Consider the following 26,826-nt stretch of genomic DNA (forward strand, 5'->3'; position numbering starts at 1 on the left):
TGCGTGTGGTATAGGTGGTAAAGCCCTGGCCTGGCTCAGAAATTACCTGTCTAGTCGTCAGCAGCAAGTTGTATGTCGCTGCAACCTCCCGGAAGAATAGTAACCTGCCACCCGTGGTGTTCCTTAGGGTTCTGTGCTTGGTCCCCTTCTGTCCACACGCTCTCTTTCAACGTGCTTGGCTTTCCCCACCAACCAACTCTATGCCGATGATGTAAATGTTGCAGACAGGACTTCCGATGCAGCAATTGAAAAGCTTGAGAAAGTCAGCGAGTTTCTGCAATGCAGAGCACTCAAATTAACCCGGCAAAGACTCAGTTTTCTGTTCTGCTGAGGCACACGGTGCAGGCATCCCGTCAGTTGCGATTCTGTAGCACTGTAGTTGGATAATGATGTTGTGCTACGTATCTTGGCATCATTATTGATGAGCACTTGACATTCCCTCAGCAAGTTGATGCAATCCGAAAGAAGGTCAGTGCAAATGTGAACGCATTTCGGCACTGCCGCACTATGTTCACCAATGCAGCCAGGCTCACATTTCATCTCTCTTTTGTCTTTTGGCCTGTCTAAACTGGAATATATTTCCAAGTGCAGGTCTATTTAGTCACTGCCTTTCATGCGGTCGTTACCCTTGTCACACCGTTTTTATCTTTTTGGAGACTTATTCGTTATCACGTAGCTCAACATCATCTAATCATTATCCCCTTACTTTAATCTATCCGTCACGAGCGAACCTGTGACTGGCCATAATTGGATCCACCGACTTGAACGCGGCAGTGCTTTAAAATAATAATAAACACTGGAATATGCAAGAAATGCTTATGTACACAGTCTGCGACAACCTGAATATTCTCTCACCCGCATCTCTCGCCGTTCATTGCGTCCTGTATTTGGCTACCCACCCACCGCAGATCTTCAGTGTATTCTATCAACGTCACAACCATCACTATTCGTTTCTCCCTTAAAATGTGTCTTCTCGTATTCAGATGCGTTCATTCTTCTGCCAGTTCACTTCTGTGCCGCCTTTTTTTGCCTTCGTGCCAATTCAGAGGCACTTAGCCGCACCTGCACAAGGTCTCAAGTCTCTCTTGGACTTGTATTGCCACGAGCCTCCTCTCGATTTGGGTATTCCTCCCGGAAAGAGATCATAGGTCTGTGGGGACTGCCCTAGAGAAATAAGAATAAATTCTATACTATACTATCGTCAACATGAGGAGGAACACTTTTGAATCATACGGTTAGAGGCTCTTTATTGATCTGGCATTGATCCTATTCCAAATCAGATAATTGTGAAGCAAGTCAAATCGAGGGAGAGATGAGGAAAATTGCGCAGCCGATGACATCTTACTCATGCGCAACATCAAGGTGAATTAACTCTTTTAGCACTTACCAGTGACGCTATAACATGACCACTACTGTTCACTGATTTTACCTGAAATAATTGAGTCATGGAAATTTCAGAGAAGGGGAAGAAACCTAAAAATTTAGATATGAGAAATTGCGAAACGAAGTGTTACAATGTAGCTGGATGCTTTTCATGTAAAGGATCACTCATATGGTCTTGAGAATATACGGCTGATTAGAATATATACTTGAACTGGAGATACTGTCATTATGTGTCCTATCACAAAAATTAAGAGTCTGTTTCATGATCAGCAATTATGGTGATGGCTGCACATCTTATGGAATGCAAATTACCGAAAATGGTACATGCATGAGGGGATTATGGAAGATATAGAATAGAAAACACTTGGATTATCATGTGTAGACGAGAAACTGTTTTACGAGATTTCAAATGACTACATCCTGTCCATATTAAGTACGTGTAAATAGGAGAGACTCATGCTCGTGATCCATTCATTCATGTATCGGAATTGTACGGGATAGTTGAATACAAAGAAATTGTTCCGGGGAGGTGTGAGACGTTTTTTGTGATAGTACTTGATGAGAAAATGAGGAGAAACATTAAATGGTACAAGTAGAAAAGGAGCGACTGAAGGCTAAGGAATGAGGAAAGCTCCAGCCAGAACCCTATTACGAAGCGGCCACGTGCCCGTGAAGTCCTCCAATCAAAGTGGATGCAGTATTTCACAAATCTCGGTAAAGTTGGGCCGATCCGACGGCACCTTGGCCCTAGGAAGAAAACCAATACACATCAGCATAGCATGTAGCTGTGGGTATTCATGAACATTCAATGGACAAACAAATTCTGGTTTCAATAACGTACTCAGTTCACGTACACAGTCATGTACACTCCGTTTGAAGAAGTGAGTGGTTAGTACACAATTCAAAAAGCCGTTTTTCAACCCAAGACCGCCATACAATCCAACCTAGAGTGGCTAGACTAGGAAATTGACAACCCTTCTATCGGAAATCTATCGCTTAACATATTCAGGGTACAATATAGGGTAAATTCCCGCCTGAAGTACATGTATATGCATTACGACACTAATCGTCCTTACCAACACCTCGCCTGAAGAAACAAGATTTCGGCTGGACAGATCTCTATACTCGCAGGTCTGTATGGTAGATCGGTCTTCAGCATCTGGAGAATTTAGCATAGATCACAAAAAACAGATGAATGTCCTGCATTAGGTATTTTACTAATAGTGACCTATACAAATCTATTTTTACAAAGGTTCCACTCGCAGCCCTGGAGATAAAACATGTTTCGGACGAAAATCGGAAAAGGAAATCTTGAGGCATTGTGGCGGAGTTTTGAGATAATTGTTATCTGCTCGAACATGCTCCTGCGTCTGATTTTATGCAAAATGCACGTGTTTGCATGGGCAAAAATGCATCAAGATGATATAATGTTCTGTCACAAAGCTACTGCTCATTGTCTCTCATTAAAGTCGTTCACAGAAAAAGCGCTACTGCTTTTCCGCTGCTTCGCCGAGCAATACAGTGCTAACGTGTTGCCGTGTGACCAGACCTTTGCCCCCTTTCATGCAAACGATACGGCTAGGATTCCCTTTAATCTCAAAATTTAAAATAGGATAATTATTGATGTCACCTTTCCTTCCTCGATGTCCCGCTGTGGCTGCTTTCCGAAGGAATAGATCTCAGCGATGACAAAGGCAAAGCTCCATACATCACGTGATTCTTGATCTCCACCCTGCACGTAACGGGCAGTGGTGGATCAACAATATTTTGTATCATAGGTTATTGCAATCAGGAGTATAAGGAATGAAAACATTAGGCTATAAAGAAGTAATTGTCCCTATGTAGATTGTTTAGATACCATCAGTGTAATGACTGTATTATATACTATACTTAGTAGCGAAATGCCCCTGTCTACCATAGACCACGGATATCTTGGGTCCAAATACCACATAATAACCTTTCAGCACCCACGCCAACTAAACACACAAGGGAGGAGGCCGATGGAGTATAGCTCTACTGGGATTCTCTCAGCTTCCGATTCATATCTACTCCTTGATTATTCTGTGGTTGGCCATTTCGACAACGTGTTTGATTTCCGAACCTGAAATATCTTCGCATCGCCGCACGTTCTAATGGCCTCATGCAGAGAGTCTTTCTTCTTACCTCTGGAGCAGTAAACACAGAGCGATACAGCTCTGCAACCGCAGGATCGTGTTGGGCGTCTTCTAGCTTCGGTGAGAAGCCTCCAATCTAAATTATTGCAGCCGCAGAACATGAATAAAATTCAGTGCTCAACAGTGGTTACTTGACGTCATTAGCAGGGGGCAGGCCTCTGATCCATTGGGGTTGCCAAGCATTATTTGAGGGATTCCCCTAAGGCCGAAGCCTAAACCAAGGGGGTCTCCGAGAATAAATATACGTGTACAATACGTGTACAATAGGGTGCAATTTTTAAAGGAAGAAAATATTAAGGTAAAAAATATTAATATGAAGAGGTTAATTAATTGAGAAGTCTGGTAAAAGGAACCGAAAAGGGTACTGGTAAAGAAGGGCATTCGATAGACCCTCTCGCATAAGAAACAATTTCTTTCGAGATTCAACCCGTACTTTTCTAAACTGCTTTTACCGGAGCACCAACACACATAAACATACACATTGCTTCTCCACTTCGCCCACAGTGGGAACATGAAAAGATGGCATTTGCAAGTGCAAATACTTTGCCCCCAATAGACCTCGAAGCCAGGTTCCTTTTAAGCTAATTTTTATCTCTCTCACCTTGCAAACTTGGTTATTCAGATGTACAACGGCGGAGGACAGCCTCTGTGAGTGAACAAAGGACAATTGTAAACTAGAAAGCATGGGCCTTAGAAAACAAGTTAGCGAACTATGCAAATGTTGCGAGAAATTCAAAGAAGACGCTGCTATCCAATTAATATAAGGGTCTTGCGCAGTGACGAAACCCAAGCATATTATTTTATGACCTGACAAGCATAGGCTGAAACTAAGATTGTGAAAACAGTCAAACGTGTCTGCTTTATCGGGTTTATGCACAAAGGATAGTTTGAATGTGTATTTGATAAAGATAGATTTTGTTCCTTCAGACGTGTGCCATAAAAAAATAAAAAAATAAAGGTTGCCGGAATGGCGGCCGCATCACCTGACGTGTTGAGGAACACATCAAGAAACTACATTCACATCGGCGGGCCACCACTTCGGCCATATATCCTTAGTGTCGAATGATGACCTCACAAGTGAGTCAAGGGAGAGGGGATAAGTCTCTCAACAAGCGGGCGTGTAAAGGCCCTATAACCTCATAAACCGCAGTCACCCTTGTTACCCTCACACCGAGTAAGTGAGTACCCAGTTCACCGTGGGTGTTGGCACAGTTCATTGCATGTAAAGCGGTACTCGCGGGCATCACCGCGATTGAGAGAGCACTAAAAACACTCCCTGTTACCAGCGCAGGTTTGAACTCGGAACGGCTCATGATTCGCAGCCAAGACTACAAACCAATGGGCTATACGCGTTCGTGTGCCATAAACTCAGTAATTCTTTGTTGCCATCTACAATAGCATTATTCAGCTGAACCCCTTCATTCAACAACTGCTTCTCCTCTGATGAGTTCTCCGTTATTATCTCTATGGAACGAAACAAGAGTTGTCAGGAGTACTACTACTACTTGCTTTCGTGGAGTGTGGCTGGTGAACTGTTCGTGCTGTGCTGTGATCTGCAAGCGTCGTGTGGTCTCGTCGGGTCAAATGAAAAAACCTATTACTTAGTGGAGAAACGAATATTCGAATATTCGAACATTCGTTCGGTTTGTCACATTCGAATATTCGTTACGTCACATTCGGGTATTCGTTACGACACTTCGAATGCAGTGCATGTACATACATGCACGCCGAACACGGTACAGTGCAGTAGGTACAGCCTGCCTGTGACATTGTACTGCACTGCATGCACATGTATGTCCATACTGGACTGTCAATGTTGCACATAACAGTGAACTTCGAAGTACCCTTATGCGGCAGTACATTTTACATGGCACTACCGTTTGTCATACCTAATAATAAATTAGTATTGACAATGTCCATCAAATGACTGAGAGGAGGGCATGTGATGTCATCTGTGTCACCTAAAGAATATTCGTTCATTCGTTCGTTAAGCTGAAGAATATTCGACTAGTAGGTTTTGACATTCGTTTCATTACTACATGAACTCAGTTTATAAGCTCTTCCCTGGGGCCATGTCTTTGAGGGTTTGCATGTAGGATATGATTCAGGGTTGCCTAGGTGTGGACACATTCTCCAGCAAACCTACAACAAGTAGATTAGTTGAGCAAAACCAAAGAAGCCGTCTTTATTCACTACATGGGTGACCTGGTTACAAGTACCTTGTGTGAGTAGTTCTGCTCTGCAAGGTGTTGCATTCCAGAAGCGATGTCCTTCAGAAACGTCATCATGCGGTCATGGCTCGATCTAGCAACACAAAAATATCTTACCATGCATCTGATACCATAACCTTACCAGGATAACTACTCTGGTTTTAAGTCATTGACCGGAGCACTGGTGTAGTCATCCACATTGAAGCGTGGTTCGACCACAAATACCTCGGCTAAGAAAATTAATACAATTTCTTGCTGCCCATGGGCCATCAGTTCTCCAGTAAAACTTGGGCGTACAACGGAAAGGAAGCATTGGCGCGAAATTTGGATTATAAAGGAAATTTCACGCAGAAAATTTCATTGAAAGCATTCAAACTTGCGGAACGTAGCCAACAGAGACGTTATCGAAAGATCTATGAATATCGTTTCAAATCTCGAACAGCAACTCAGACATCTCAACGAGCTGGAAGTGTCATCCCCTTGCGATTGGATACAAGTTCACAATTGGCGCCGCTAATTAACCCTGCCACTGAATCAATGCCAGAGCATAGTGAGTAGTGTGATACTTAGAATTCTTACGGGTCTTCTGAGTTCATTGTTGGTAGATACTCCAGGAGAGTCGTTTGAGCCAGCTCTAACACCAAGATGATCTATAGCAGGCCAAAAATTGTGCGAGCGCACAAATTCAATACATAGTTCGGTTCTACAAGCAATTCGGGGCCCAAGGAAGTGGGATTGGAAATTGGAAAACGAATCCATCATTGCCGAAAGGATCAACTAACTCGTTGATCGGCACTAGTCAGCTCTGATAAACAGGAATATTTAGAGAATGATGCTTGTGCCTTCATCATGACAGTCACAGTTTAAAGTCGGAGGCATGACAACATTGGAAGAAAGTTTATGCTATAAAGATCTCTTGCGGGAGGCTTTCACAGCCATGGCAGGAAGTGAGTGCAAAACATGAAATATAGTGAACCACAATTTCCCCACACATATGTGTGTCACAATATCAAATACTTGCGCAGGCTATTCTTAGTTTTAGCTGGCATACCTCATTCAGATGCTGGACGACTCCGTATAGCTCCAGAACATTGCGGTGGAAGAACATGCTCAATGTATCGGCTTCCTTCTTCAGTTCGCTGTAGTCCTGGCCCATGACTTGAACTGCCAACCTCTTCACCATGACCTGCAAGCATGGTCCCTGTAGGGTCTTTGTAACCAAACAAATTTTAACAAAGAGCGTGTTGTATACTACGCAAACAGAAACCAGACGTTAAACGCTTCAGACGCATGAATAATGCAATCACAACATAGCAATTCAAAGCACACATTCATTCACCTCTGTCTTGTGTCTCGTAATCAGACTCACACACATCCACCTGATGAGTCTTACTTTCCTTCTTCTCCACTCACTACTTCAAATATTCGAAATAGGAAGCATGATGATCTGGCTGCGGCGAATGAAAGAAAGTAAGTTAAGTGAAATATGAGCACTCGAAGGGAGAATGATGAGTGGAATTCAGTATTAACAAAGTTCCTGCGTCCTTCAAAAATGTCAACCGCATGTTGATAGATAAGTTAGACACAGTGACGTCAATCTGTTTAACTTACCTATGAATATTACATTTTCATTTCCTCAGGTGTACTGTAGTAGGTGAAAAATTGTATTTCACAGCGGCCGAGCACAGCGAGATATTTTACAAGGTAACCACAAACCATTATAGTGCAAACGCCGGCAAAAATGCACAGAGATGCACGTAGCGACAGGAGAGAAATGATTTCTCGCGCACCCTTCTCTGTTGCAAATATGGCATCTAGTGTGCTTTTTATCGTCGTTTCTTTTCCTGACTTCTTCAGTCAGTTTCGAGTCTCAACACAGTCATATCATTAGCCGAGTGTCACGAGAGCCGTGAGGTTTGCTTTCAGTCACATCTGGCTGCGGCCAACTACCCTTCACTTTGTGTGTTGTCGCTATTGCTGTGTTTCTCTATGTGTGCCAGTATAACTATGTGGAGCGAGAAAGGACAACTTATTCCACTGACTGGATCTCACTGATTCAACATTGATATCAATTGAGTATCACATCTTACCTGGTTCCACATTCCAGCGTACCACGAAAACTCCCGCCTGCAGGTTTACACAAACACACAAACGCCCACACACACATTATGGTCCTGGCATTAACCATATCGTCTGTGTGATAACGCCACCCAGTCATTACCCAGTTCGCGGCAAGGAACATCCTGATTGTCGTTAATCTTGCCACTGATCTCCCTTTTTTATTGTAAATAAAAGGATCAGGGAACTACAAATTAATCATTGGTTCTCCATCTGGATCTCCTTTTTACTGAGAACTTATACCCAATACTAGTACATGTAATCTGATGCTGCGAAAGCCTGGCTATTGTGGAGATATAATAAGCTTGGAGCGTTCTGGCTTTCTTGGCTTCCCAGTATACTTGTTTTCTTGTTTTAAAGAAAAAATTAATGTCAATTTGAAGAGTATTTAGCTGAGCTAGACGCAATAGGTTGTGGTGGCTCCTAAAGCGGAACAAGGAATATTCTACGCTTGGGAAGAACACAATGAACATCGCCCAGTTGTTGCCCAAAAAACGGATCTACAATGCTACTGTGGCAAGCTCTACACAGCACAATTTAGCAGAGCTCAAAAGAGTCAGAAGCAGAACCGTTGGCATTACTTCCTTGAGTTTTTGATGGGCCTCTTTGTAGTAGTACATTGTACAGTTGGGCCACCTAGCTAAAATCAATTCAATACAATACAATAGATGAGAATACGTAAACTGTACTACATGATTATCAGTACGCAACGCAACAAAAACTGACCCAGCTCTGAATCGTTCTAGATGCTTGATAGAGTTCACCCCAATCTTCTCATACCGACTGTCCGGTTGCAGCGAGGACGAGACGGATGTCGTCACAGCCACGGTAGTAGTTGGTGTCGTCTGGGTAGTGGTCAGCCCTCCAGCTGGATCAATTGAAGCGCATTGCTGAACACTGGCATACATGGTCACGTCAGGACTGGAAGGCGAAAACGACTCTTTTATCTTGTCGATGGTATCTGATGTGTTGCGGCCTCCAGTTATAACTTGTATGTACTGCAGGTGATTCGGATTCTCTTCGGGTGTTCTACCATGCTCGGTTTGGGCTGTCACAGTTACATCCCCAACGATTGCGTATGCATTCTCCTCCTGGTTATTACAAGTAGCATCTGGCTCTTCAGTTTGAGATAGGGACTCGGTCGGAACATTCGCGTAGGGGTTCTCCTCTGGGACATCGCTTATCTCTCTCTTGCCTTCAGGTCCACTCGAAGCATCTTGCCCAACACCGTCATAGGGATTCTCGACTATTGTGAAAGAAGCAGCTGCCTTCTTTGTGTTTCCCATCGGAGCGGCTGTCACAACATTCCCAGCAATCACCTGCATGTACTGCCCCTCCTGTCTTGTGGCTGAATCATCGACGTGTTCAGCGTCAAGAACGGCGGCGGCGTCTTCTTTCACCCGGCTGTGAGCAGGCTGTGTGCGGAGCTCCACTTGAGCATATGTCACCGACTCTCCACCGTGTATAATGGTACCTGGTGTCACCTCAGCCTTGTCCTGCCCGTTGTGATTTTCCGTGGAACCTGGCACACTCGGTGAGTGGAGAGATGATCCATTCACAACTGGGTCGTTATCAGGTCGGGAAATGTAGTCGTTCTTCTGTGGCTGAACGACAAGGGTAGCATTGTCCAGGCTAGTCTCGACTTCTGGTGACTGTGAGCCTTGTTCAGCAACGGGGGTTACACTTGTACTTGCTCTCCCCTCTCGATTCACTTCTGGAGACGTTCTTCCGCTGACAGCAGTCAGTGCAACCACATACAAATTCCCTCTCGAATCCGTCTAAAATGCACAAAGTGGGAAAGAAGTGGTAAGTCATGTAATTTGGTATCTAATATCCGGAGTAAAATGATGAGAAAGTTATGACTAAAATGGCACCAAGTTACCGAGATATTATACAGTCAGATAGTAACTTATAGGTCCTTGTTTTTTGTTTTTTTTTAAACAATGACAAAAATATTAGTTCACAATGGACGTATATTGAAACCCTCGGTGCCTGGCAAACGCCAAGTCGTTCTACTTGCAATGACTGGAAAAGAAGGTGAGTAATTTTCTACTTCAATGGTATTGCAATTGAATACAAGCCGGTACATACCCGTTCTGGATCTCGATGGCGAACTCCATTACCTGCAGTAGACGATAATGAATGGATTTATAAAGAATAGGCAACCTCAGCGAATGAATTTGACACCAAACAATGAGCATCCATTAGTTGCGTGCAATAATCAACATACGGTACCAGCAAACAAAAACGTATGGACGTGAACTATTTTTTTCACGTGAAACAAACAACTTCCAATCATCATACAGAACGCTAGACAAGACGATGCAATGCGTATGGCGTAGGTATGCGTTTGAACCTAAGATAGGCCTATTCCGTCACTATGTTAAACTTTTCAATGCGCTTCATTGAGCTCTCATCCGTTCGATTTGTCATTCTTCTTTTCCAGAGTGCAAATGATACGGCATTTTTATCTGAAACCTAGATATAGGTTTTGCTGTAAACAGTGAAAGGATTTTTGTTGTGCTCTGTACTTTTTTCACTTTATTTCATTTCTTTGCACTTTTAAGCAGTGCTTTCCATAATCATGCAGGTAATTTGCACAGTACGCCTTTTTACTACTCCCTACAGTGCATTTCAAAACTATAGACGCGTAGGGTTTTTGAAATATTTCAAATTTGGCTGGAACTTTTTGAGAATAGTTTTCGGAATATTGCTCAGGATCGCTCCACAATTACTCTCATATAGTTTCTAAAGGATTGGATAACAGACGCCCAACTTGGAAAAATTTATGCACAAAGTGATCACAGATTTTATGTGGTATAGATGCTGGCATAACGGTTTTTGCCTAGGTACGCGTCTATAGTTTTGAAATGGACTGTAGTAGATACACTGCGCAAGTAGCGATTCTACGGATGCAAACATTTCTTGATTTGGTCCAAATCCGCAATTTTCTGCAAAGTCAGGTTCACTATTGTATAAACACTACTGAAGTATAATCTTATTTTGAGACATGCAGACTCGGAACATGTCTTACTTTGTAGTGTGGCGAACGGCTCGGTTCGCTGTTTCCTATACCAAACCACAACAATGGCCATAACTACTGCCAAGACGATGATTAAAGCCAGGAGGGCAGCTAGGATGGTCACTATTGAACTTGTGGTCTGCATGTCATCAGGAACATTGTCTGCAGCAAAACAGGACACATAACACGGAAATCTCAGTGGAGAATCTGACAAATCAAAACATTGACTTTTTGCTACAATGCAGGATGTAATACTATAGTCTCATTGCTTCTGTTAATTGAATTCAAGATACCCTCCCAGAGAGTGACTACTGCAATCCACCAAGTGAGATATCATGATGATTTTAATGGATACTAATAGTAAAGAAAAAAGGATCAAGGAACTACAAGTTACGATACAATGTCCACTAACACCAACAGTTTCTAAACAATCAGTAACTTGTAGTTTCTCTGTCCTTTTTCTTTACTATTAATTTATCCTTAGCTCTCCATCCGAGTCCATACTGTAATGGATGTGTAGGGATAGGGATTATGGTATACGTCGTAGCCGGTTGGATGGCTACCATCTAGAATCGCAATGAATGTTTCAACATTTAGCGAACCACCATCTTCTAAGTCATAGTGTAGAAAATAGCTAGTGAGACAGAAACAAAGTACATGTACCGGTATTTGTGTTTTGGTCGCCATCATGGTTTCCTTCGCTATTTCGATACAAAATAAATTTATTTAAATTTCACGGTTCGTGTGAGACTCGGCTGGAAGCCGAGTTTTCCGCATCCGCCGTGGGAACGCCACCACCCTCTAGGATCAAAGGCGCAGATGCAGCACATAAACGGTGGGAGATGAGTAGATCAGATCCACCACCAAGTAATCAAAGACCGAAATCACATTAGATGCAACCATGTAACGAAACAAAAGAGTGGAACATTAACAGTATTCTGATGGATAGCACCCACCCTTATCAGCCTTCAGGGCTACATAGAAATTCAGACACACATCATAGTGAAGGTGAGTCCGTACCTGTCTCGGTGACGTAAAACGACAAAGGTACTGTGTAGTGGCTGGTTGTAGGATTTCCGTCTTCGTCAGCGACACTGCGAGCATCTCTACCTGTCCTCTTTATGAACATACGGAATTCATAATTACTTCCACCTTTGAGAGCTGCTGTAAATTCCGTTCTGTTCAGCCTTTCTTCTATCCAAGGGCATTCCGTTGAATAGCAGTCGAAATCCAGAGTGCGATATTGAATGTGTGGAATATTCCGTGGATCGTCTAGGATAGTTGTACGCCATGGTAGTCGTGTAAACTTGACGACCGTACTCTCCCGTGCTTGAATTGAATGGATCATATTGCCTCCACTCACTGCAATATCTACAACCCATTGTATCTCTACAGAATAAGCACCGACAGGATGGAAAGGTAAGAGCGAGAAAAACAGATATTAACTAATCTATTTAAACTCGGATACTGAGCCAGTAATAAAATGTAAAAAAGAGAAGAAACCCATGAGAACGAGTTATGCAGCAACCGTTTATCATCTCGTTACAGTCGTGGATAGTTGCTGCATAACTCGTTCTCATGTGTTTCTTCTCTTCTTTACAACTAATCTATTAACTGGATTTTAACTATTCTATAATATTTTCATACATGTATGAGGTCTGCACCTAGAAGCATGTGTTAAGAAACCTATTCAGCTTCCAAAGCTCTCGTCAACTATTGGTCTGTACTAGTATATACCGCGTACATCTACAAGAGGGTATATTCCATATGTGCCACGCCACTACGAGTGTTGGGTCAAGACAATTGCGTAATTGTCCAACGTTGTTCAGCAAGGATCACATCGTAAACTGTGAATAGCATACACCTAGCCACTATCTATACATACCACTGCTGTGAGGAGTGTTCTGGAACTGAACTGTTTGCATCCAACCATCCTCATTTCCCTTCAGTGAATCACGCTCGTGGGTGACGAAGGCAAATGTTCCATTTTCGAAGTTCTCGGTCAAGTGGGTGGAATTTGTCGGGCTTGGATAGAAAGTAGAAAATTCCCACTCCCCATCAACATTCTTCCGCTCAAACACAATGAGATCTGTGTCGAGGCCTTTGGCTACGTTGATCATCACCTTTGGATTACCTGATTAAGAATGTTGAAATGAACACGACAATACAGCATCAGGCAATGATTTGAAAGAACGTTCAAATTAACTCGTCAATTTATTTTTCAAAAGGTCTCCTCCCTACGAATATCTAAACATGTCACCAGATTCTCCCGCCTTGCCCATCATCTCCACAGAACCTTTCTGGATACCTGAGAAACCTGTATTCGGTTGTTGTTGTGTGTTTCGTGGAATGGGTGCTACATTCTTTATCCATCCCACCACTTAGCACCTCTACTCTCTTGGATGCAGATCTATTTCATTCATTGGTGCTGACCGCTTTACTACGCTTCCCGAATCTCTTCGCACAAATGATATTCCCAATTCTTTTCGCCAAGATTTCATTCATCTTGGGCACCCTGTAAGAAGACCTTGGGGTCTGTTGGGACTGCCCAAGTAAAATAATAAAATACAATACAAATCTCTCTCAACTTAGTTCATTGTTAAGTGCAATGGCTGGATGCATCTGGGTCTACTCCTGGGTTGCCTTTACAACGAGAAACGTGATATGACTTGCTTGTTAGGGTTTCCAAATGAAACGTTTGATCCCAAAACGCTGTGAGTGCCAGATTTTAGAAACAGAGATGTTGAGATCAGTTAAATCAAAAAGGGACATCTGCAAGCCACATTGCACTTTCAAATCTGCGTGGAACCACTTGGAAACGGTCTGCTATAATATGATTTTCGCTGGAGATCACACAAAAATTGAATTTGTTTCTGGCTGAAAGGGTTGAAATGGATATACCGCATTTTGCAATTAACACTGATTTAGTCTTAGGAAGTACTCACAAACATTCTGTCCATCACCGACATATCCGACGTGGCAAGTACATGCGTAGGAGCCTGGACTGTTGCCACAACTGGCGTTTTGATGACATAGCTCATCTCTGCTGTTGTCAGCACACTCATTGATATCTGCAGATATTGTCGACAAGCAGAGAACACGTCTGACTGTTTGGAACTGGATCTAGATAAGACAAATGGCAGATGCTTGTTGAAAAATGTGCTGTGATTTCGAAGTTGTTCTTCCTGCGACACATTCTAACAATATTGAGATGCCTTTTGTTGTCTCTTCTGCCTCGATTTCATTGACAGAAAATTATGCGTTAAGCCCATGAATCCTTCCATGATCGACATGAACTGTAAATATTATTATTAATAATAAAAGAACACGTTTTGATGGCACAGCGTTTGGTATTTATCCCACTTTTGCGATTTGGAGTAAATCTGTCAGCACTGGAAAGTACACGTGTAACAGAGGTAAGTCAATCTCGTCATGCAAAGGGCTCTACCCACGTATTGAAATGAGAAACAGGCATACTACAGACTTGAAGTAATATGCCGATACAATCCATCAAGGGTAGCTGAGTGATTCCTGACAAACACTTTAGCTCGTACCTTTGCAATCTCCTTCTGTCCACGAACTGTCCGATAGGCAGACTAATGTGGCATTATATGTAAAACGTGATCCAGTGGTCTCAGTGTCATTCTCAGCCGAGCTACTGGTGAATTCGTATCCGGAATTGCAAGTAACACTGACATTATGGCTGAAGTATCCCACTCCGGTAGAGCGAACATCAGCATTATGTAGCTCTCGTGATGGACATACGACATCTACAAAATATGCATTAAAATCCATAAATGCATAACAATAATTATTATGAGCTTGTACATCCAGAGGCTTAGCAATACACAATGCGTCATGTAGTTTGAACATTTTCTCTTTTTTTCTTTTTTTTGATGCCGCTAGGGGAAGCAAGCACAACCTGAATCGTGGCAGTGGTCGTGAGGTTTAGGGAGCTCCGCCGACCTAGGCTCTTTACAAATCATTCTGTGCATTTTTCTACTCTCGTGCAAACCCCACTGCTTTAGAGTGATTTCGAATTCACTCTACATGCTTGTTCGTTCAGTTACCTGATGAAGGCGAAATCGCTAGGTATTCAAAAAGAGGGGACCGGTGAGCGTATTGTATTACTCACACACTCGTACCTCGGTTATACGCACCCCGCATGTACGTCCACTTCAGTCTACCATGCACCCTGTGCGAGAGTTTTGCTGGAAATGCTACTACAGTGGAGATTGGATAACGAAACTCCTTCGGAAGAGAACAAAATGTCACTATATTCGATCTGTTACTAAACCCGATCTTCGCAAAGGACTTGGGCAGCAGAATTTTGTCACTAAACCCAATCGGTCGTTATATGCAAGGTCGTTATATCCGATCTCTACTGTACTCTACTACTCTCGCCAAAAATCTGTCTGGCTTTACTCGTGATCGGGGATACGCCTGCAGAACGTTATCCATCTGTTTTGTTATAATTATGGTGCTTTCTTCCAGCTTTGCTGAGTGGAAGGTTACCTGGATGTCCCGTGTCCTGTGGATGGCAATCGTGAGGTCGTCAAGTGTCAAGATTCCAGTGTGGGGAACTGAGGGGAGCGTGGGGAACTTCCTTTTCCTCGAAGTACAAAAATGGTTTAAACAATAAGATGGACTGCAGAGGCATGGATTAATTTAAGGGAAAGAACATGACCAAGGAGCTACACCTTACTCTATACGTAAAGTACATGTTATGTCTATGACCCCTGCCAGTTACTAAACAATCAGATAATGCCATAACACTCCACGATTCTGACTAACGGTACTGACGTTCTACAAGACACAGCCAATTAGCTCCAACACGTCTTGGACACGCACACCAACAGCCTTCCCCTTCACCTCCTATGTTATTTGTACCTTCTAAGTTGGAGCATGAGCTGATGGTCACGTAACTGGTGGTGCTATTGGACATTACATAGTAACTTGTCGTTCCTTAGTCCGTTTAGTTCCTATAAGGACAGTAAACATTAAATTTTACTTCACTTCATCATTCTACCTACGCGGCCTACCTGCACAATGTCCAGGGGTCCAAGACTGGTTTGCAAGGCATGACATCTTCCCTGTCTGTTGAAACAGTTCTAGATATTCACTCGTGTTCATTGTGGTTGTTGTGCTTCTCACAAACTGATATCCAATCCTGCACGTCACGTTGATCTGGTCTTGAAAATATCCAATGCCAGTCTCGTTGATTTCCGCATTACTGACCGGAATGGTTGGGCACGAAACAACTGTTTGCCAGCACACAAAGACATGAAAGACAAAGCACGTCCTCAAGCATGCAAATTGTACCCAAGTCTCGTAACACAGATGCGACGCAAAATTAATGGTGCTTGAAGTACTAAGCAAATGCATTCTCTTCTTTGAAAATCGCTAACATGCCAGCACTGCTAAAGGTTGACGATGTAATTCAGAGTCGAACAAGTTCTGGTTTTCCTACGTCATTCGCATCACTTCAAATGTGTGGGTGTACATAGGAATAAATCTTACGCGAGCAAAATCCTGGGGACCAGGTTCGATCAGCCTCGCAGAAAACGTGACCCACTCGTTGTTGTTGACTTCCTGACTTCGGGTTGAGACCAGTTTCATTCTCACCGTCCTGGTGCGCAATGCTCACAAAGAACCAGCCAGTGTTGCAGAAGACGCTTCTATTCTCTCCGTAGTAAGCGTCTCCTGTGTCGCCTAAAGAAGAATTTGCTATCTCTTTAGATGGACACGTAATTGCTGCGAATACGTTAATGAACAAAGAGACCACATAAAATCAACTGAGTGGTTGATACTTTCATTCAATTGCTAAACCCTAAGAGGTTGATTTCGCCCACCGTACATACGATATGTTAGAGGATATAATACGTGCCCAGATCACGCGAGGAAGCTGGAACGGCATTATTTTAGCTGGAAATAGTTCAACAGTAATGTGATGGAATGTTTTGGGGATGGCGAGCTTAGGGGAACACGATCGAAAAGTAATAATTATTAGGAGCTGACCCTAAAAACTGTGGCCTCACAGAGTTATTGTAAGACGTATAACGCCTCTATGAGACAATCAAAGTTTTAAGCCGGTAGTGAAGGAGAGCAATGCTGTTGAATATTTGAACTAATCAATTCGCTCAATGTGACGGTTCTACGAGAATTCTACACGAGCAGGGCATCTGGAAATTGCACAAACACAATAGGAAGTACCTTCGCAAGATCCTCGAGACCAAATTCCCGTCGTCAGGCATATTATGGTGCCATTGGTTTCGTTCGTTGATGTTTCACCAGTGGTTGTCCATACATGACCAAGCTGACATTGAACTGAGTGAGTTGTGTTGTACTCGTAAGCTGTCTTATTCGTCATTAGAAATGAATCGTCGATAACGGGAGTATTACATGTTACCTCTGCAATGAACCGATGTACGTAAACAAAATTGTCTGCGTGTGTGACTTTTACTTGACTTTAATATGAATCGACTAGGATGGAGAGCCGAGGATAAATTTATAGTACAGAAAAAGGACCAAACAACTATAAGATACTCTATAATGTCCACTAACACCACCAGTTACTAAACAATCAGCTCATGCGATAACCTTGCACGACACTGACCGACGGTACTGACGTTCTACTTGAAGTACAACTAACTGGGTAACAACTCCAGCACGTCTTGGATGCGCACTCCAACAGCCTTCCATCATGCACACCTGACGAACCGTTCTTATCTAAACGGCGAAAAGACTGTCGTGTGAAACTGCGGTTTGTTACAGCGGTTTATTGTCCATCTAAAGTGTCCTAGACTAAGTACAGTGCTGTTTTACTGAGGCATTCGGTTTTGCATGGTTCTTGTTCCCATAGTTTCCCCTTTTAGCCACACATCATCATCTTTGAGCCACACAAGTTGTGTGGAATGTTACTTTGCGTCCTTGAATCGTGGTTTGACCGTATGGTCCAGTGGTCTTGCCAGTATCGTCATCGACATGCATGAACATCTGCCAACGTCCTTCACAGCTGAGACTTTCAGCTCGAGCTAATCTTGGTTTCGCTCACCTTCCCTCCTCATGTAATATTTCTATAACTTACCACAGTCCAAGTTGGAAGGCTGTTGGAGTTCGCATCCAAGATGTGCTAGAGCTGTTAGCCAGTTAGTTGTAGAACATCAGTACCGCCGGTCAGTGTCGTGCAATGTTATCGCATGAGCTGATTGTTTAGTAGCTTATGGTGTTAGTGGGCATTGTAGCGTATCTTGTAGTTTCTTGGTCCTTTTTTTCTTCACTATTTATATGTTTCGCAAAATACAAAGACTCCACTGTAGCCATCCACTCTATCCATACATATTCACTCTCCAAACGGTCTCTGGGCTACACCAATCACTAAAAGAAAAAGACATAATTATTGCAATTTTCAGGAAAGGCCCATCTTTAAGCTGGGCCTTGCCCGAAAATTAGAATAATTTTAATGTCTCTTTTTCTTTTAGTGATTGGTGTAGCCCAGAGACCGTTTGGAGAGTGAATATGTATGGATACTATTAATTAATGTGAGTACAAAAATGATTCTTAGTGGCATTGGTGAGGCTTCATGCAGCTTCATTCAAAGGAAGAGATTTCGTGAGCAGCCTCGTTCTTTCCCATTCACTATGCGATCGAACTCTTTGAGGATCAGTTTATAACTAAAACATTTGATTGGTAAAAGAGTTCGATTGTTGCGGAGTGACTGGGCAAGAATGAGTCTGATCAAAAAACCTCTTCCTTAAAAGGAATCTGTCGCCGCAATCACACTTTTCCGTTATTCTCAACCTTATCTGTTCCATATTTTTTGTCTCAGCCTCTATACCTTAACTCTCATTCCATGTTCATTTTTTCCTACGTTCCCAGTATATTGGGGTCTTTTTGGACCCCAGGAACGTTTTAGGTTGTATTCTTGCAAACTTTCCATGTTATGCAATATTTTGCTGTGTTCCCTTCCCATAGACCAATGCTTTGGCCCAACTGCATTTGTTGACAGCACTGAAGTTTGTCGGGATTATTTGCAAGTGTAGTATCCCTGCCCGACCAATACGGAAGCAGTACGGAACTAATACGGAGCTTGCCTGATGTATATTTAGTGTATCTCCGTATGTAAGCGTACGTCGTCTGCTGCATAAAAGCGGCTGCGCATTTCTGTTTTGATGAAGAGAAGATTAGATTAGATTGGATAGCAATGAAAGCTAACTCGAAGAATAAGGATTCAGCCTCTAGGTGAGCACCGGAGAGAAAGTTATTTATTTTGCCGCTTCTTCTTTCACGAACGATTATATCTCAGGTGTGTACCTGAAAGTAGAATAAAAGTAATTATTGTTGATTTCACCGCGCCTACCACTCGGCTACCTATTACATTGGTGGCAGCGGTGTGTTTTTGTAAAATAAAACAACGTGATTCGACCCCAGACCCCCATAGATCAACCCGCTGCAGCTCCGTGCGACGAATCAAGATGAGAATCGTGTTTCATGCTTTCCTGGGCCTGGCCATGCTTATTAGCCTGCAGCACAGTCAGGATGCTAACGTGGATCACCATTCTTTCCGCACGGCATCCATTGGAGACTCCGATGGCGATTTCAAGCAACCCGCTACCTACATGTATACTACCGGTGGTGATGGCGAAGCTGATGAGGACGACGACATGCAGGCTGCTGACCAAGACAAGGAGGGTATTCCCCAAGACCAGCAGCGTTTGATTTTTGCCGGCGCGTAGTTGGCAGACGGCCGAACCCTGAGTGACTACAACGTTCAGCAGGAGTCCACTATTCACTTGGTACTTCGTCTCCGTGGTGGAATGCAGAATTTCGTCAACACTCTTCCTGGCTAGACCATCACTCTTTACGTTGCGCCAAGCGATGCTATCGACAATGTGAAGACCATGATTCAAGACGAGGAGGAAGTGATCTGTCTGACGCCGAGCTAGCCGCTCTGAGTGACCGGCCCAACCAAGATAAAGATAAAACCTGGGTCGCCCTCCGCCAATACTGGCCATAGCTTCAGCCGCCGCCGTGGTTACTAACGCTGATTCCAGGTATGGCATTTTCTTTCCTGTCTTCCTTGTGTTCTAAGTTACTGGATTCCATTTGGACCCCGCCCGCATTTCCCGTAATAAAGTTGAAATCCAACATGAACCTCTAACTCAGATTATATTTATCTCGGTTATTGTGTTGTTGAGGAATACATGAAGTTTCAGGGAGATGTGATGCAGCAAAGTGAAAACACATTTCAAAAATATTAACTCTGGGGTCCGTTTGGACTAGGCACCGGCGGATTATGCCGGCATAATTATTGGCATAATTTGGTGGTTGAAAATTTGGAGCATAATTTGGCATCCTTTCGGAGGTAGGAGCATAACTACATGGTTGTACCACAGTTCTAGTATGTACGCAACACAATTGTGTACAATGAACGCACCTGATCAGTGCTGGTGGTCTACATGGTAAAGGGCTTGGAGGTCATGCAGATAGTTTTTCAATGAAAAGCAAGGTAGGAAACGTGATTGCATGCTCGTACTCGTCTTTTTCAAAGTACATGTGATTAGTTCTTCCTCACACTGATACAGTACATGTAGCAGAAGATGCGAGTGAATCAGCCTGGCTTTATCAGGTATCCTGGGGCGGATGAGATCATAGTAGTGACGGGTAGTCCGCAAAACTCCGCGGGCGTGACTGTACATGCATGCTACGAAGTCATGACCTCTGGATTTTAGCAGCCATGACTGTGCAGGCTATGGATATTGCTCTAATAAAACAAATAGAAAGATGAGGTATAGTTGATGCTCGGTCATGACGGAAGGAGAGGTGGAGCTACGGGAGAGATGCGTTGGTTATTCGCATTAGGGTGAGGGTGACATGGGCTGGACAAGTACGATTAGGAAGACAGTTGAACATAATTTTCAAAGGTAACTCAAAGTCTCAAACTAATTTCCCAATGAAAATATCTTTTTACAAAAGAAGGCAACAAATGAATAGAAAACTATTGACTGTTTTCTCTTTTCCATGTTGATCCTTAGCATACATGGATGCCTTGGTATGATGATACTCGTGTAACATTTTGTTGCACTTAAGTTATTGCCACTTGCAAGTACGAAAACGCACAATTTTCCGAACTTTGAGGCTCCATAAGTAAAACAAAGTGTATTTTGTGTCCCCGCGTTCCAAAGCATAACATGAGGATTTTGCGAGCATATGCGGGGAAACCAAGAAAGCATAATTCCATAATTTCGCGAGCATAATCCGCCAGAGCCTAGTTTGGACCACACAAACCCGTAATGAGGGTCAACTAAGACCTAGTCATTTGAATCGATTCAAAACTCCACACTGCGTGGACTCTTGTCACACAACCTCAACACCATTTAAATGGAATCCCATTAGGATCAGGCAGGCGCAGTCGGTGATCAAAGCCTATAAGTGAGATACGAGAGGTACCTGGTTCAAGTTCTGTCTGGGAGCGGTTTCTCCGCCCTTGCAGCTACCCAAAATCAACTGTTAACCTTTGGTCAGACACAAGGTGGAACATGACTACGGATAATGAGGATTTTAGCACTTGTTACACTTACCTTCTCACCCTCGCCACTAGGTACTGAATATGCAGCTGGAGTTTCGGGTGTTAACGACCGTCGTGAGTTTGGGAATGGACACCACCATTTGCGTTTTTGTTCCGACATAATTTACATATATGCTTACCTTGGCAAGTAGCAACTGGCGGCACCCAGGCCCCATTGATACTTGAGCACGTGGATGAGAGGTTCCGCTGGTGAGTGACCTGGTCAGAAATGTGGTAGCCTTCCGCGCACATTACATTGAGCTGCGTTGAGTACGGATAGCTGGTGATTCTGGACCGGCTCACTGGTATTGCCTGCATGTTGTTGTTACCTTCGTCTATGTACAACGTGGTAGTAGAATTATTCCCAGTCAGTATCTCCAACCTGCAGGTGATTTCTGTTGCCAAAAACAGAATTATGTAGCCAATTTAGCCCTAAATTAAATAATATAATAACGATCAGTCTATTCTTATTATTCTTTCATTCAACATCTTATGCCTCCACTGATGAGTTCAGGAGGAGCGAAACAGCTGTCTGGAGGGTCATTGTCAATATCAACCTGTAGACTATATACCAGAATTGTCCTCGCTGTGGTGATTGTGATGTGAGTGCAGAGTTTGGATCGGCCAAGAGCGCAATGTGGTGGTGTGGCGTATTGGATTATGTAGCATAATAGTGTTGAACCTCCAGCAATATTCCAAATACAATGTGAAATCAAATGGCACCTTAGACCCGTAGAATAACTCTAGCAGTCTGTGTTGGCTGTAAGTCTACGGAAACGAGACTTGAAATCATAAATTACTTCTCCCAATATAACCGTTGTTAGGCGTTCAAGGTCTCTAATTATGACATCATTATGATATGAACAGTTTGTTTGCCTTTCCTTGTATAGTATGTATGTAAAACATTAGGTAGATCTGAAAGATTAATTGCAATTACTTGAAGTACATACCAGTAAAAACACTTTGTCATACGTTCTTTTGTAGTCCTCGTTGTTTCCATTCGCAAACCAAGCAGATAGAACTATCCAGTGGTCAGGCATGGAATGATTGGCATCTGATCATGTGCAACACAAGAGCTAAGGGCCAAAGGGGCAGAGTAAAATACAATTTGAAGTACCTTGGCAAGTTCCTGCAGACCAAACTCCCGATTCCTGGCATGTAACAGTACCATTGGTCTCGTTTCCTGGTGCGTTACTATTGGTTGCCCATCCATAACCAATTTGACATCCAACTGCCAGAGTTGTGTTGTATGTGTATGCTGTTGTCTTATCCAAAGGGAATGTGTTATTCACAACAGGATCTCTGCATGTGACCACTGAAAAAAGACAAGTAGATGAATGACACAGTCGTGCAGCATGACGTGGACTTCAAGAAATATTCACTCCCTCCATCTTCCTGTGGAGTGCAATTAACGTGACGACTATTCTCAATCTCCTTTTCATTCTTCAGGCATGGCAGTGAATGTGATTTTGGTAAATTGGTAAAACGATTATGTGGGGCGTATTCGTGTACTTCTAGGTCAACAAGGTTGCATTTGCTTTGTACCATACTGAGCATTTGCACTTCCCCTAAAATTCCCTAAATATGTTCATCCAGAAGGGAAGACTTTTAATTTTGTTGTTTTTTAAGCTTTTTTTTAACATCATCAGGGAGTCTACACAGATCAACACGGCCACAATGCCAATTTGCTGAATCCCTGACTTTCAGTAGCAGTGTTACGTTCGCGTACGAACGTGTGTAGTTGATGGTTGGGAGTAGGAGGTTGTACGCAAATTGTGCACCTGGTGTATTCAGGAGACCGTAGAGGCAGGGCCAGATGTACTATTTTCTATGCTAACAGTTTTATGTTAGCAAAATGAATAATAATAATTATCTTGATTAGGATGACCCAGAGGCTTGTCGCCTATCAAGGGGTTCACCGCTTTGAAGGGTGTACATGAATGTGTGAGGCTGCCGTGGACAGGAGGGTGCAGAGGCCAGGAAAGGTGAGTGACGCTAACAGTTATGGTGGCTGAGCAGATGTTTGTTCACATCCCGGGACGAAATCTGGTTGCTTATTGAGGCTAGATGCTGTTTTATGTGTTGCGTATTGCACGCTTCAAGGTAGAAAATTGCCTGGTGATCTTGGTGTAGGCTCGATCGCAATCTTTTATCCTGCACTGATGATGGTGCAGGGAGATTGAATTCGTTCGGTTCCAGATGTGTTTGCATAATTCTGTGCTGTCGGAGTAATTTTTTGTGTCTAGCCGTTGTCATGTGGTTACCATGGTGTGTGTATTCTTTTTCTGGTGGTGCCTGAGGTAATGATCACAGCAGATATTATCTCCTGAGCTTGGCACTCACCTTTCGGCAGCCAAGATGAATTGTCCCTGCAGTTGCAGGGTTTTCCGGTTTTCTCCTTTTTTGGACGGAGAACTGCTTTTCTGTGGTTTTTGATGCGTGCATCCATGCTTGGCATCAGCTATACCTGTTTTTATTTGGCCAAGTCCCACTGAGCATGTAATAGTTTTCTGATGATTGCATTGAGCAAGAAACTCCGAGTTTCGACAACTCTGTAAACCTCCATTGTGTTTTTTGTGTGTAATAGTGCTCCACATTATTGTGTCGAGCCCTCTCCGCTGGCACAAGGAAGTTTTCCTCCCTGTTTTTATTTGTATTTTTGCAAATACAATAAATTATAAATAGCCCTAGCACAATCTCAAGTACCTTCGCAAGTTCCCGGAGACCAAAGGCCCGTTGCCTGGCATGTTATGGTGCCATTGGTGTCGCTTCCTGGCGTATCACCTGTTGTCCATACATAGCCCAGTTGACATCCTACTGAGAGTGTTGTATTGTACCTGGAACCTGTTGCATTCTCGAGATGAACTGACTTGTTGATAATGGGCTGACTGCACGTGACCTCTGATAAACACCAACGTTAACAGTTGCATTTCGTCAAATACAAGTTCTATCATTCTTCTTCCCTCAGCATTCATTGCAAATGGAAAAAGGTTTGAGCAAGACAGTGTTTCTAACTTTCCCCTAAACCTGACAGTCAATTGTGGAGTCTATGTGACACTATGATCGGCAAATAAAACCGCCCGTTCTAATCGGATAAGGTAGAATCAGAGAGTGCAACAGTTAGCCCAATGCCGTACCGACATTCCTCGACCACGGATACCAACTACACCTCTGTGTCTTTTCAATGTAATAATTTTCAAATTAATAATTCTAGAACCTGCGCTCCTCCTACCTTCACACTTTGCAATTGGCGGCACCCACGCTCCATCAGGACTTAGGCACGCAGAAACAAAATTCCGCTCATGAGCATCTAGTTGAGATATTTGATACCCTTCCTTGCACGTCACATTGAGTTGTGTTGAGTACGGATAGCTAACGCTATCGGTCCGGTTGATTGATATTGACTCCATGCTCTTGTTGCCTTTTGCTACGTACAACGCGGCAGTAATGTTATGCATAGTGAGAATCTCCAGCTGGCACTTGATCTCTATTTCAGCAAAATAGATGCAGCGGAAAAACAACTTATACTTGATATTGATAAGTAGATATTTGAACTTATGTTCTGCTTAGGATGCGTTCGGACCTGGTTTAAATCTGGCTTTGGAAAATATATTTTCATTGCTATCAGGTTCGGCCTTATTTTTCTGTGCTGCGCTGATGAGTCCACAAAGGACGAAACAGTTCAGTTCGCTGAGTGAACATTTCACTCCTGCTCTTGTAGTAGGTGAGCACTCTTCTGCCTTTGCTGTTTGCGTTATGCAGAGCTCACTGACTTGTCAGTTTGAGCTCTCTGGCCAGGTACGTTCGGATCTGGTTTAAATCTGGCTTTGGAAAACATATTTTTCATTGCTAACAGGTTCGGCCTCATGTTCTCTGTACTGCGCTGATGAGTCCACAAAGGACGCTACAGATCTGTCCGCAGATTGGATTTTGAGCTTATATAATTTTAACATGTTTTGGTTTTGGAAAAGGCATCTTTCATGGTCTCTTGTACGACGGATCTTTTTTGTACAGATGACACCTTGTATATTTACTGCGGAGATTATATTATGACTCAGTAAGTTCGAAATAGTGGTTGCGACTTCGGCGATGATTTGTAAGAAAAGGTTTGGTCCCCACACTGGAGCTCGCGCTATTCCGCCGACTTGACTTGAAACTTGACTGACTCGCGACTGCCACCCAGTAAGTTGTAATTATGATCTGTTCAAGTATCACTCGTGTCGAGACGTTTGGGCCAGATAATACTAAAGAGACAGGATGTAGTCAAGCATGTCAGTAGGACAGCTTGAAACCTCGAAAGTACACTATGCAAACAATCACAGTGCAATACATAAACCTGTACGCAGACTGGAGTTGTTCCTTAGCCGGTTACTCCGATTATTCATGATACCCTCGCGTATGGCATGGCACTCACATCCCGATGCAATTCACAAGTCTTACCAGTACTCACATCTGCCAAATACATTGGCCTGCATTTTGACTCGGACATGAGTTGGATCACAACGGTGGAACATGTTGCTCGTCGAGTTGCCTGAAAATTGCTGTCCTGCTGCGACATGCTTCCTCGCTGCCATATCCATGCCGACTCACCTACTTCAGATCTATCATTTTTTCAAGAATTTTTGTATTCTTCTATTAGTTCCTGCCCGTATTTGTCAGTTATTCAGGAACAACTGCTAAATAGGCTGTTCAAACATGGTGCTCGTGCAGTCTGCAAGTCTCCACCGTGGACCAGCACTGGTCCCCTGCCAAATCGAATGCATGTATGTATTCTACGGATTTCGGTGCACTTGAATATGTTTTGTTTCATCTGGCGATGTTTGCATGGTGCATGTAGCACCCTATTTCAGTCCTTTTTGCTTTCATGCCCTCAACTCGCACTCGAGGAGGCAAGCAACTTGATTGTGGTCCCAACCACCTGATAGCACTGCTCGTTCTGCTAAGCGCCTAACGCACGCTGGAGCCATTATGTGGAAGTGATTGCTATCAGCAGCAAAACATTTGAATATGTATTTGGATTTCAAATCTCAAGCCTTGCAGTATATATTATCAGCTACGCACGTGTAGGGTTTCCATAGCTCACTAGATTATGTTCTTTACAGCCAACCTTCCGTCTGTTGTTCTTTCTTTTTCCTATGTCTATTTTTCCTCGATGTCTTTTTTGTTCACAGTGGGTTCATTGTTATTAGGCATTATGGCTGCTTTGATTTCCACTATAATTACAGTCTACAACAACAACAACAACAACAACAACAACAACAACAACAACAAGATGGAATAACACCAGTGCACCGAAGCGGAATACAGTCATCTCCTGATATGGCAAACAACATTGTACAGGAAAATCAGTTC

General features: G+C 43.1%; 1 protein-coding gene across 1 annotated transcript in view; it reads right to left on the reverse strand.

The window, feature by feature from the left end:
- Nucleotides 1–1,244: 1,244 nt before the first annotated feature.
- The window catches only part of LOC135825720 (sushi, von Willebrand factor type A, EGF and pentraxin domain-containing protein 1-like), an 85,366-nt gene continuing 59,784 nt past the window's right edge, over nt 1,245–26,826 (reverse strand). The window contains exons 11-33 of the mRNA XM_065338341.1: nt 24,707–24,961; nt 24,181–24,375; nt 22,592–22,789; nt 21,615–21,869; nt 17,121–17,318; nt 16,428–16,661; nt 15,950–16,168; nt 14,462–14,677; nt 13,853–13,978; nt 12,793–13,041; nt 11,928–12,296; nt 10,920–11,069; nt 9,977–10,008; nt 8,612–9,663; nt 7,858–7,894; nt 6,819–6,977; nt 6,347–6,417; nt 5,777–5,861; nt 4,159–4,203; nt 3,547–3,633; nt 3,014–3,115; nt 2,460–2,542; nt 1,245–2,130 (exon numbers count right to left, since the gene is read on the reverse strand). Of these exons, the coding sequence (XP_065194413.1) occupies nt 2,067–2,130; nt 2,460–2,542; nt 3,014–3,115; nt 3,547–3,633; nt 4,159–4,203; nt 5,777–5,861; nt 6,347–6,417; nt 6,819–6,977; nt 7,858–7,894; nt 8,612–9,663; nt 9,977–10,008; nt 10,920–11,069; nt 11,928–12,296; nt 12,793–13,041; nt 13,853–13,978; nt 14,462–14,677; nt 15,950–16,168; nt 16,428–16,661; nt 17,121–17,318; nt 21,615–21,869; nt 22,592–22,789; nt 24,181–24,375; nt 24,707–24,961 (4,481 nt within the window). The 3' untranslated portion in view covers nt 1,245–2,066. The remainder of the gene's footprint in view (nt 2,131–2,459; nt 2,543–3,013; nt 3,116–3,546; nt 3,634–4,158; nt 4,204–5,776; nt 5,862–6,346; nt 6,418–6,818; nt 6,978–7,857; nt 7,895–8,611; nt 9,664–9,976; nt 10,009–10,919; nt 11,070–11,927; nt 12,297–12,792; nt 13,042–13,852; nt 13,979–14,461; nt 14,678–15,949; nt 16,169–16,427; nt 16,662–17,120; nt 17,319–21,614; nt 21,870–22,591; nt 22,790–24,180; nt 24,376–24,706; nt 24,962–26,826) is intronic.

This window comes from Sycon ciliatum, chromosome 10 (genome assembly GCF_964019385.1).
Source record: "Sycon ciliatum chromosome 10, ocSycCili1.1, whole genome shotgun sequence".
Lineage (NCBI taxonomy): Eukaryota > Metazoa > Porifera > Calcarea > Leucosolenida > Sycettidae > Sycon > Sycon ciliatum.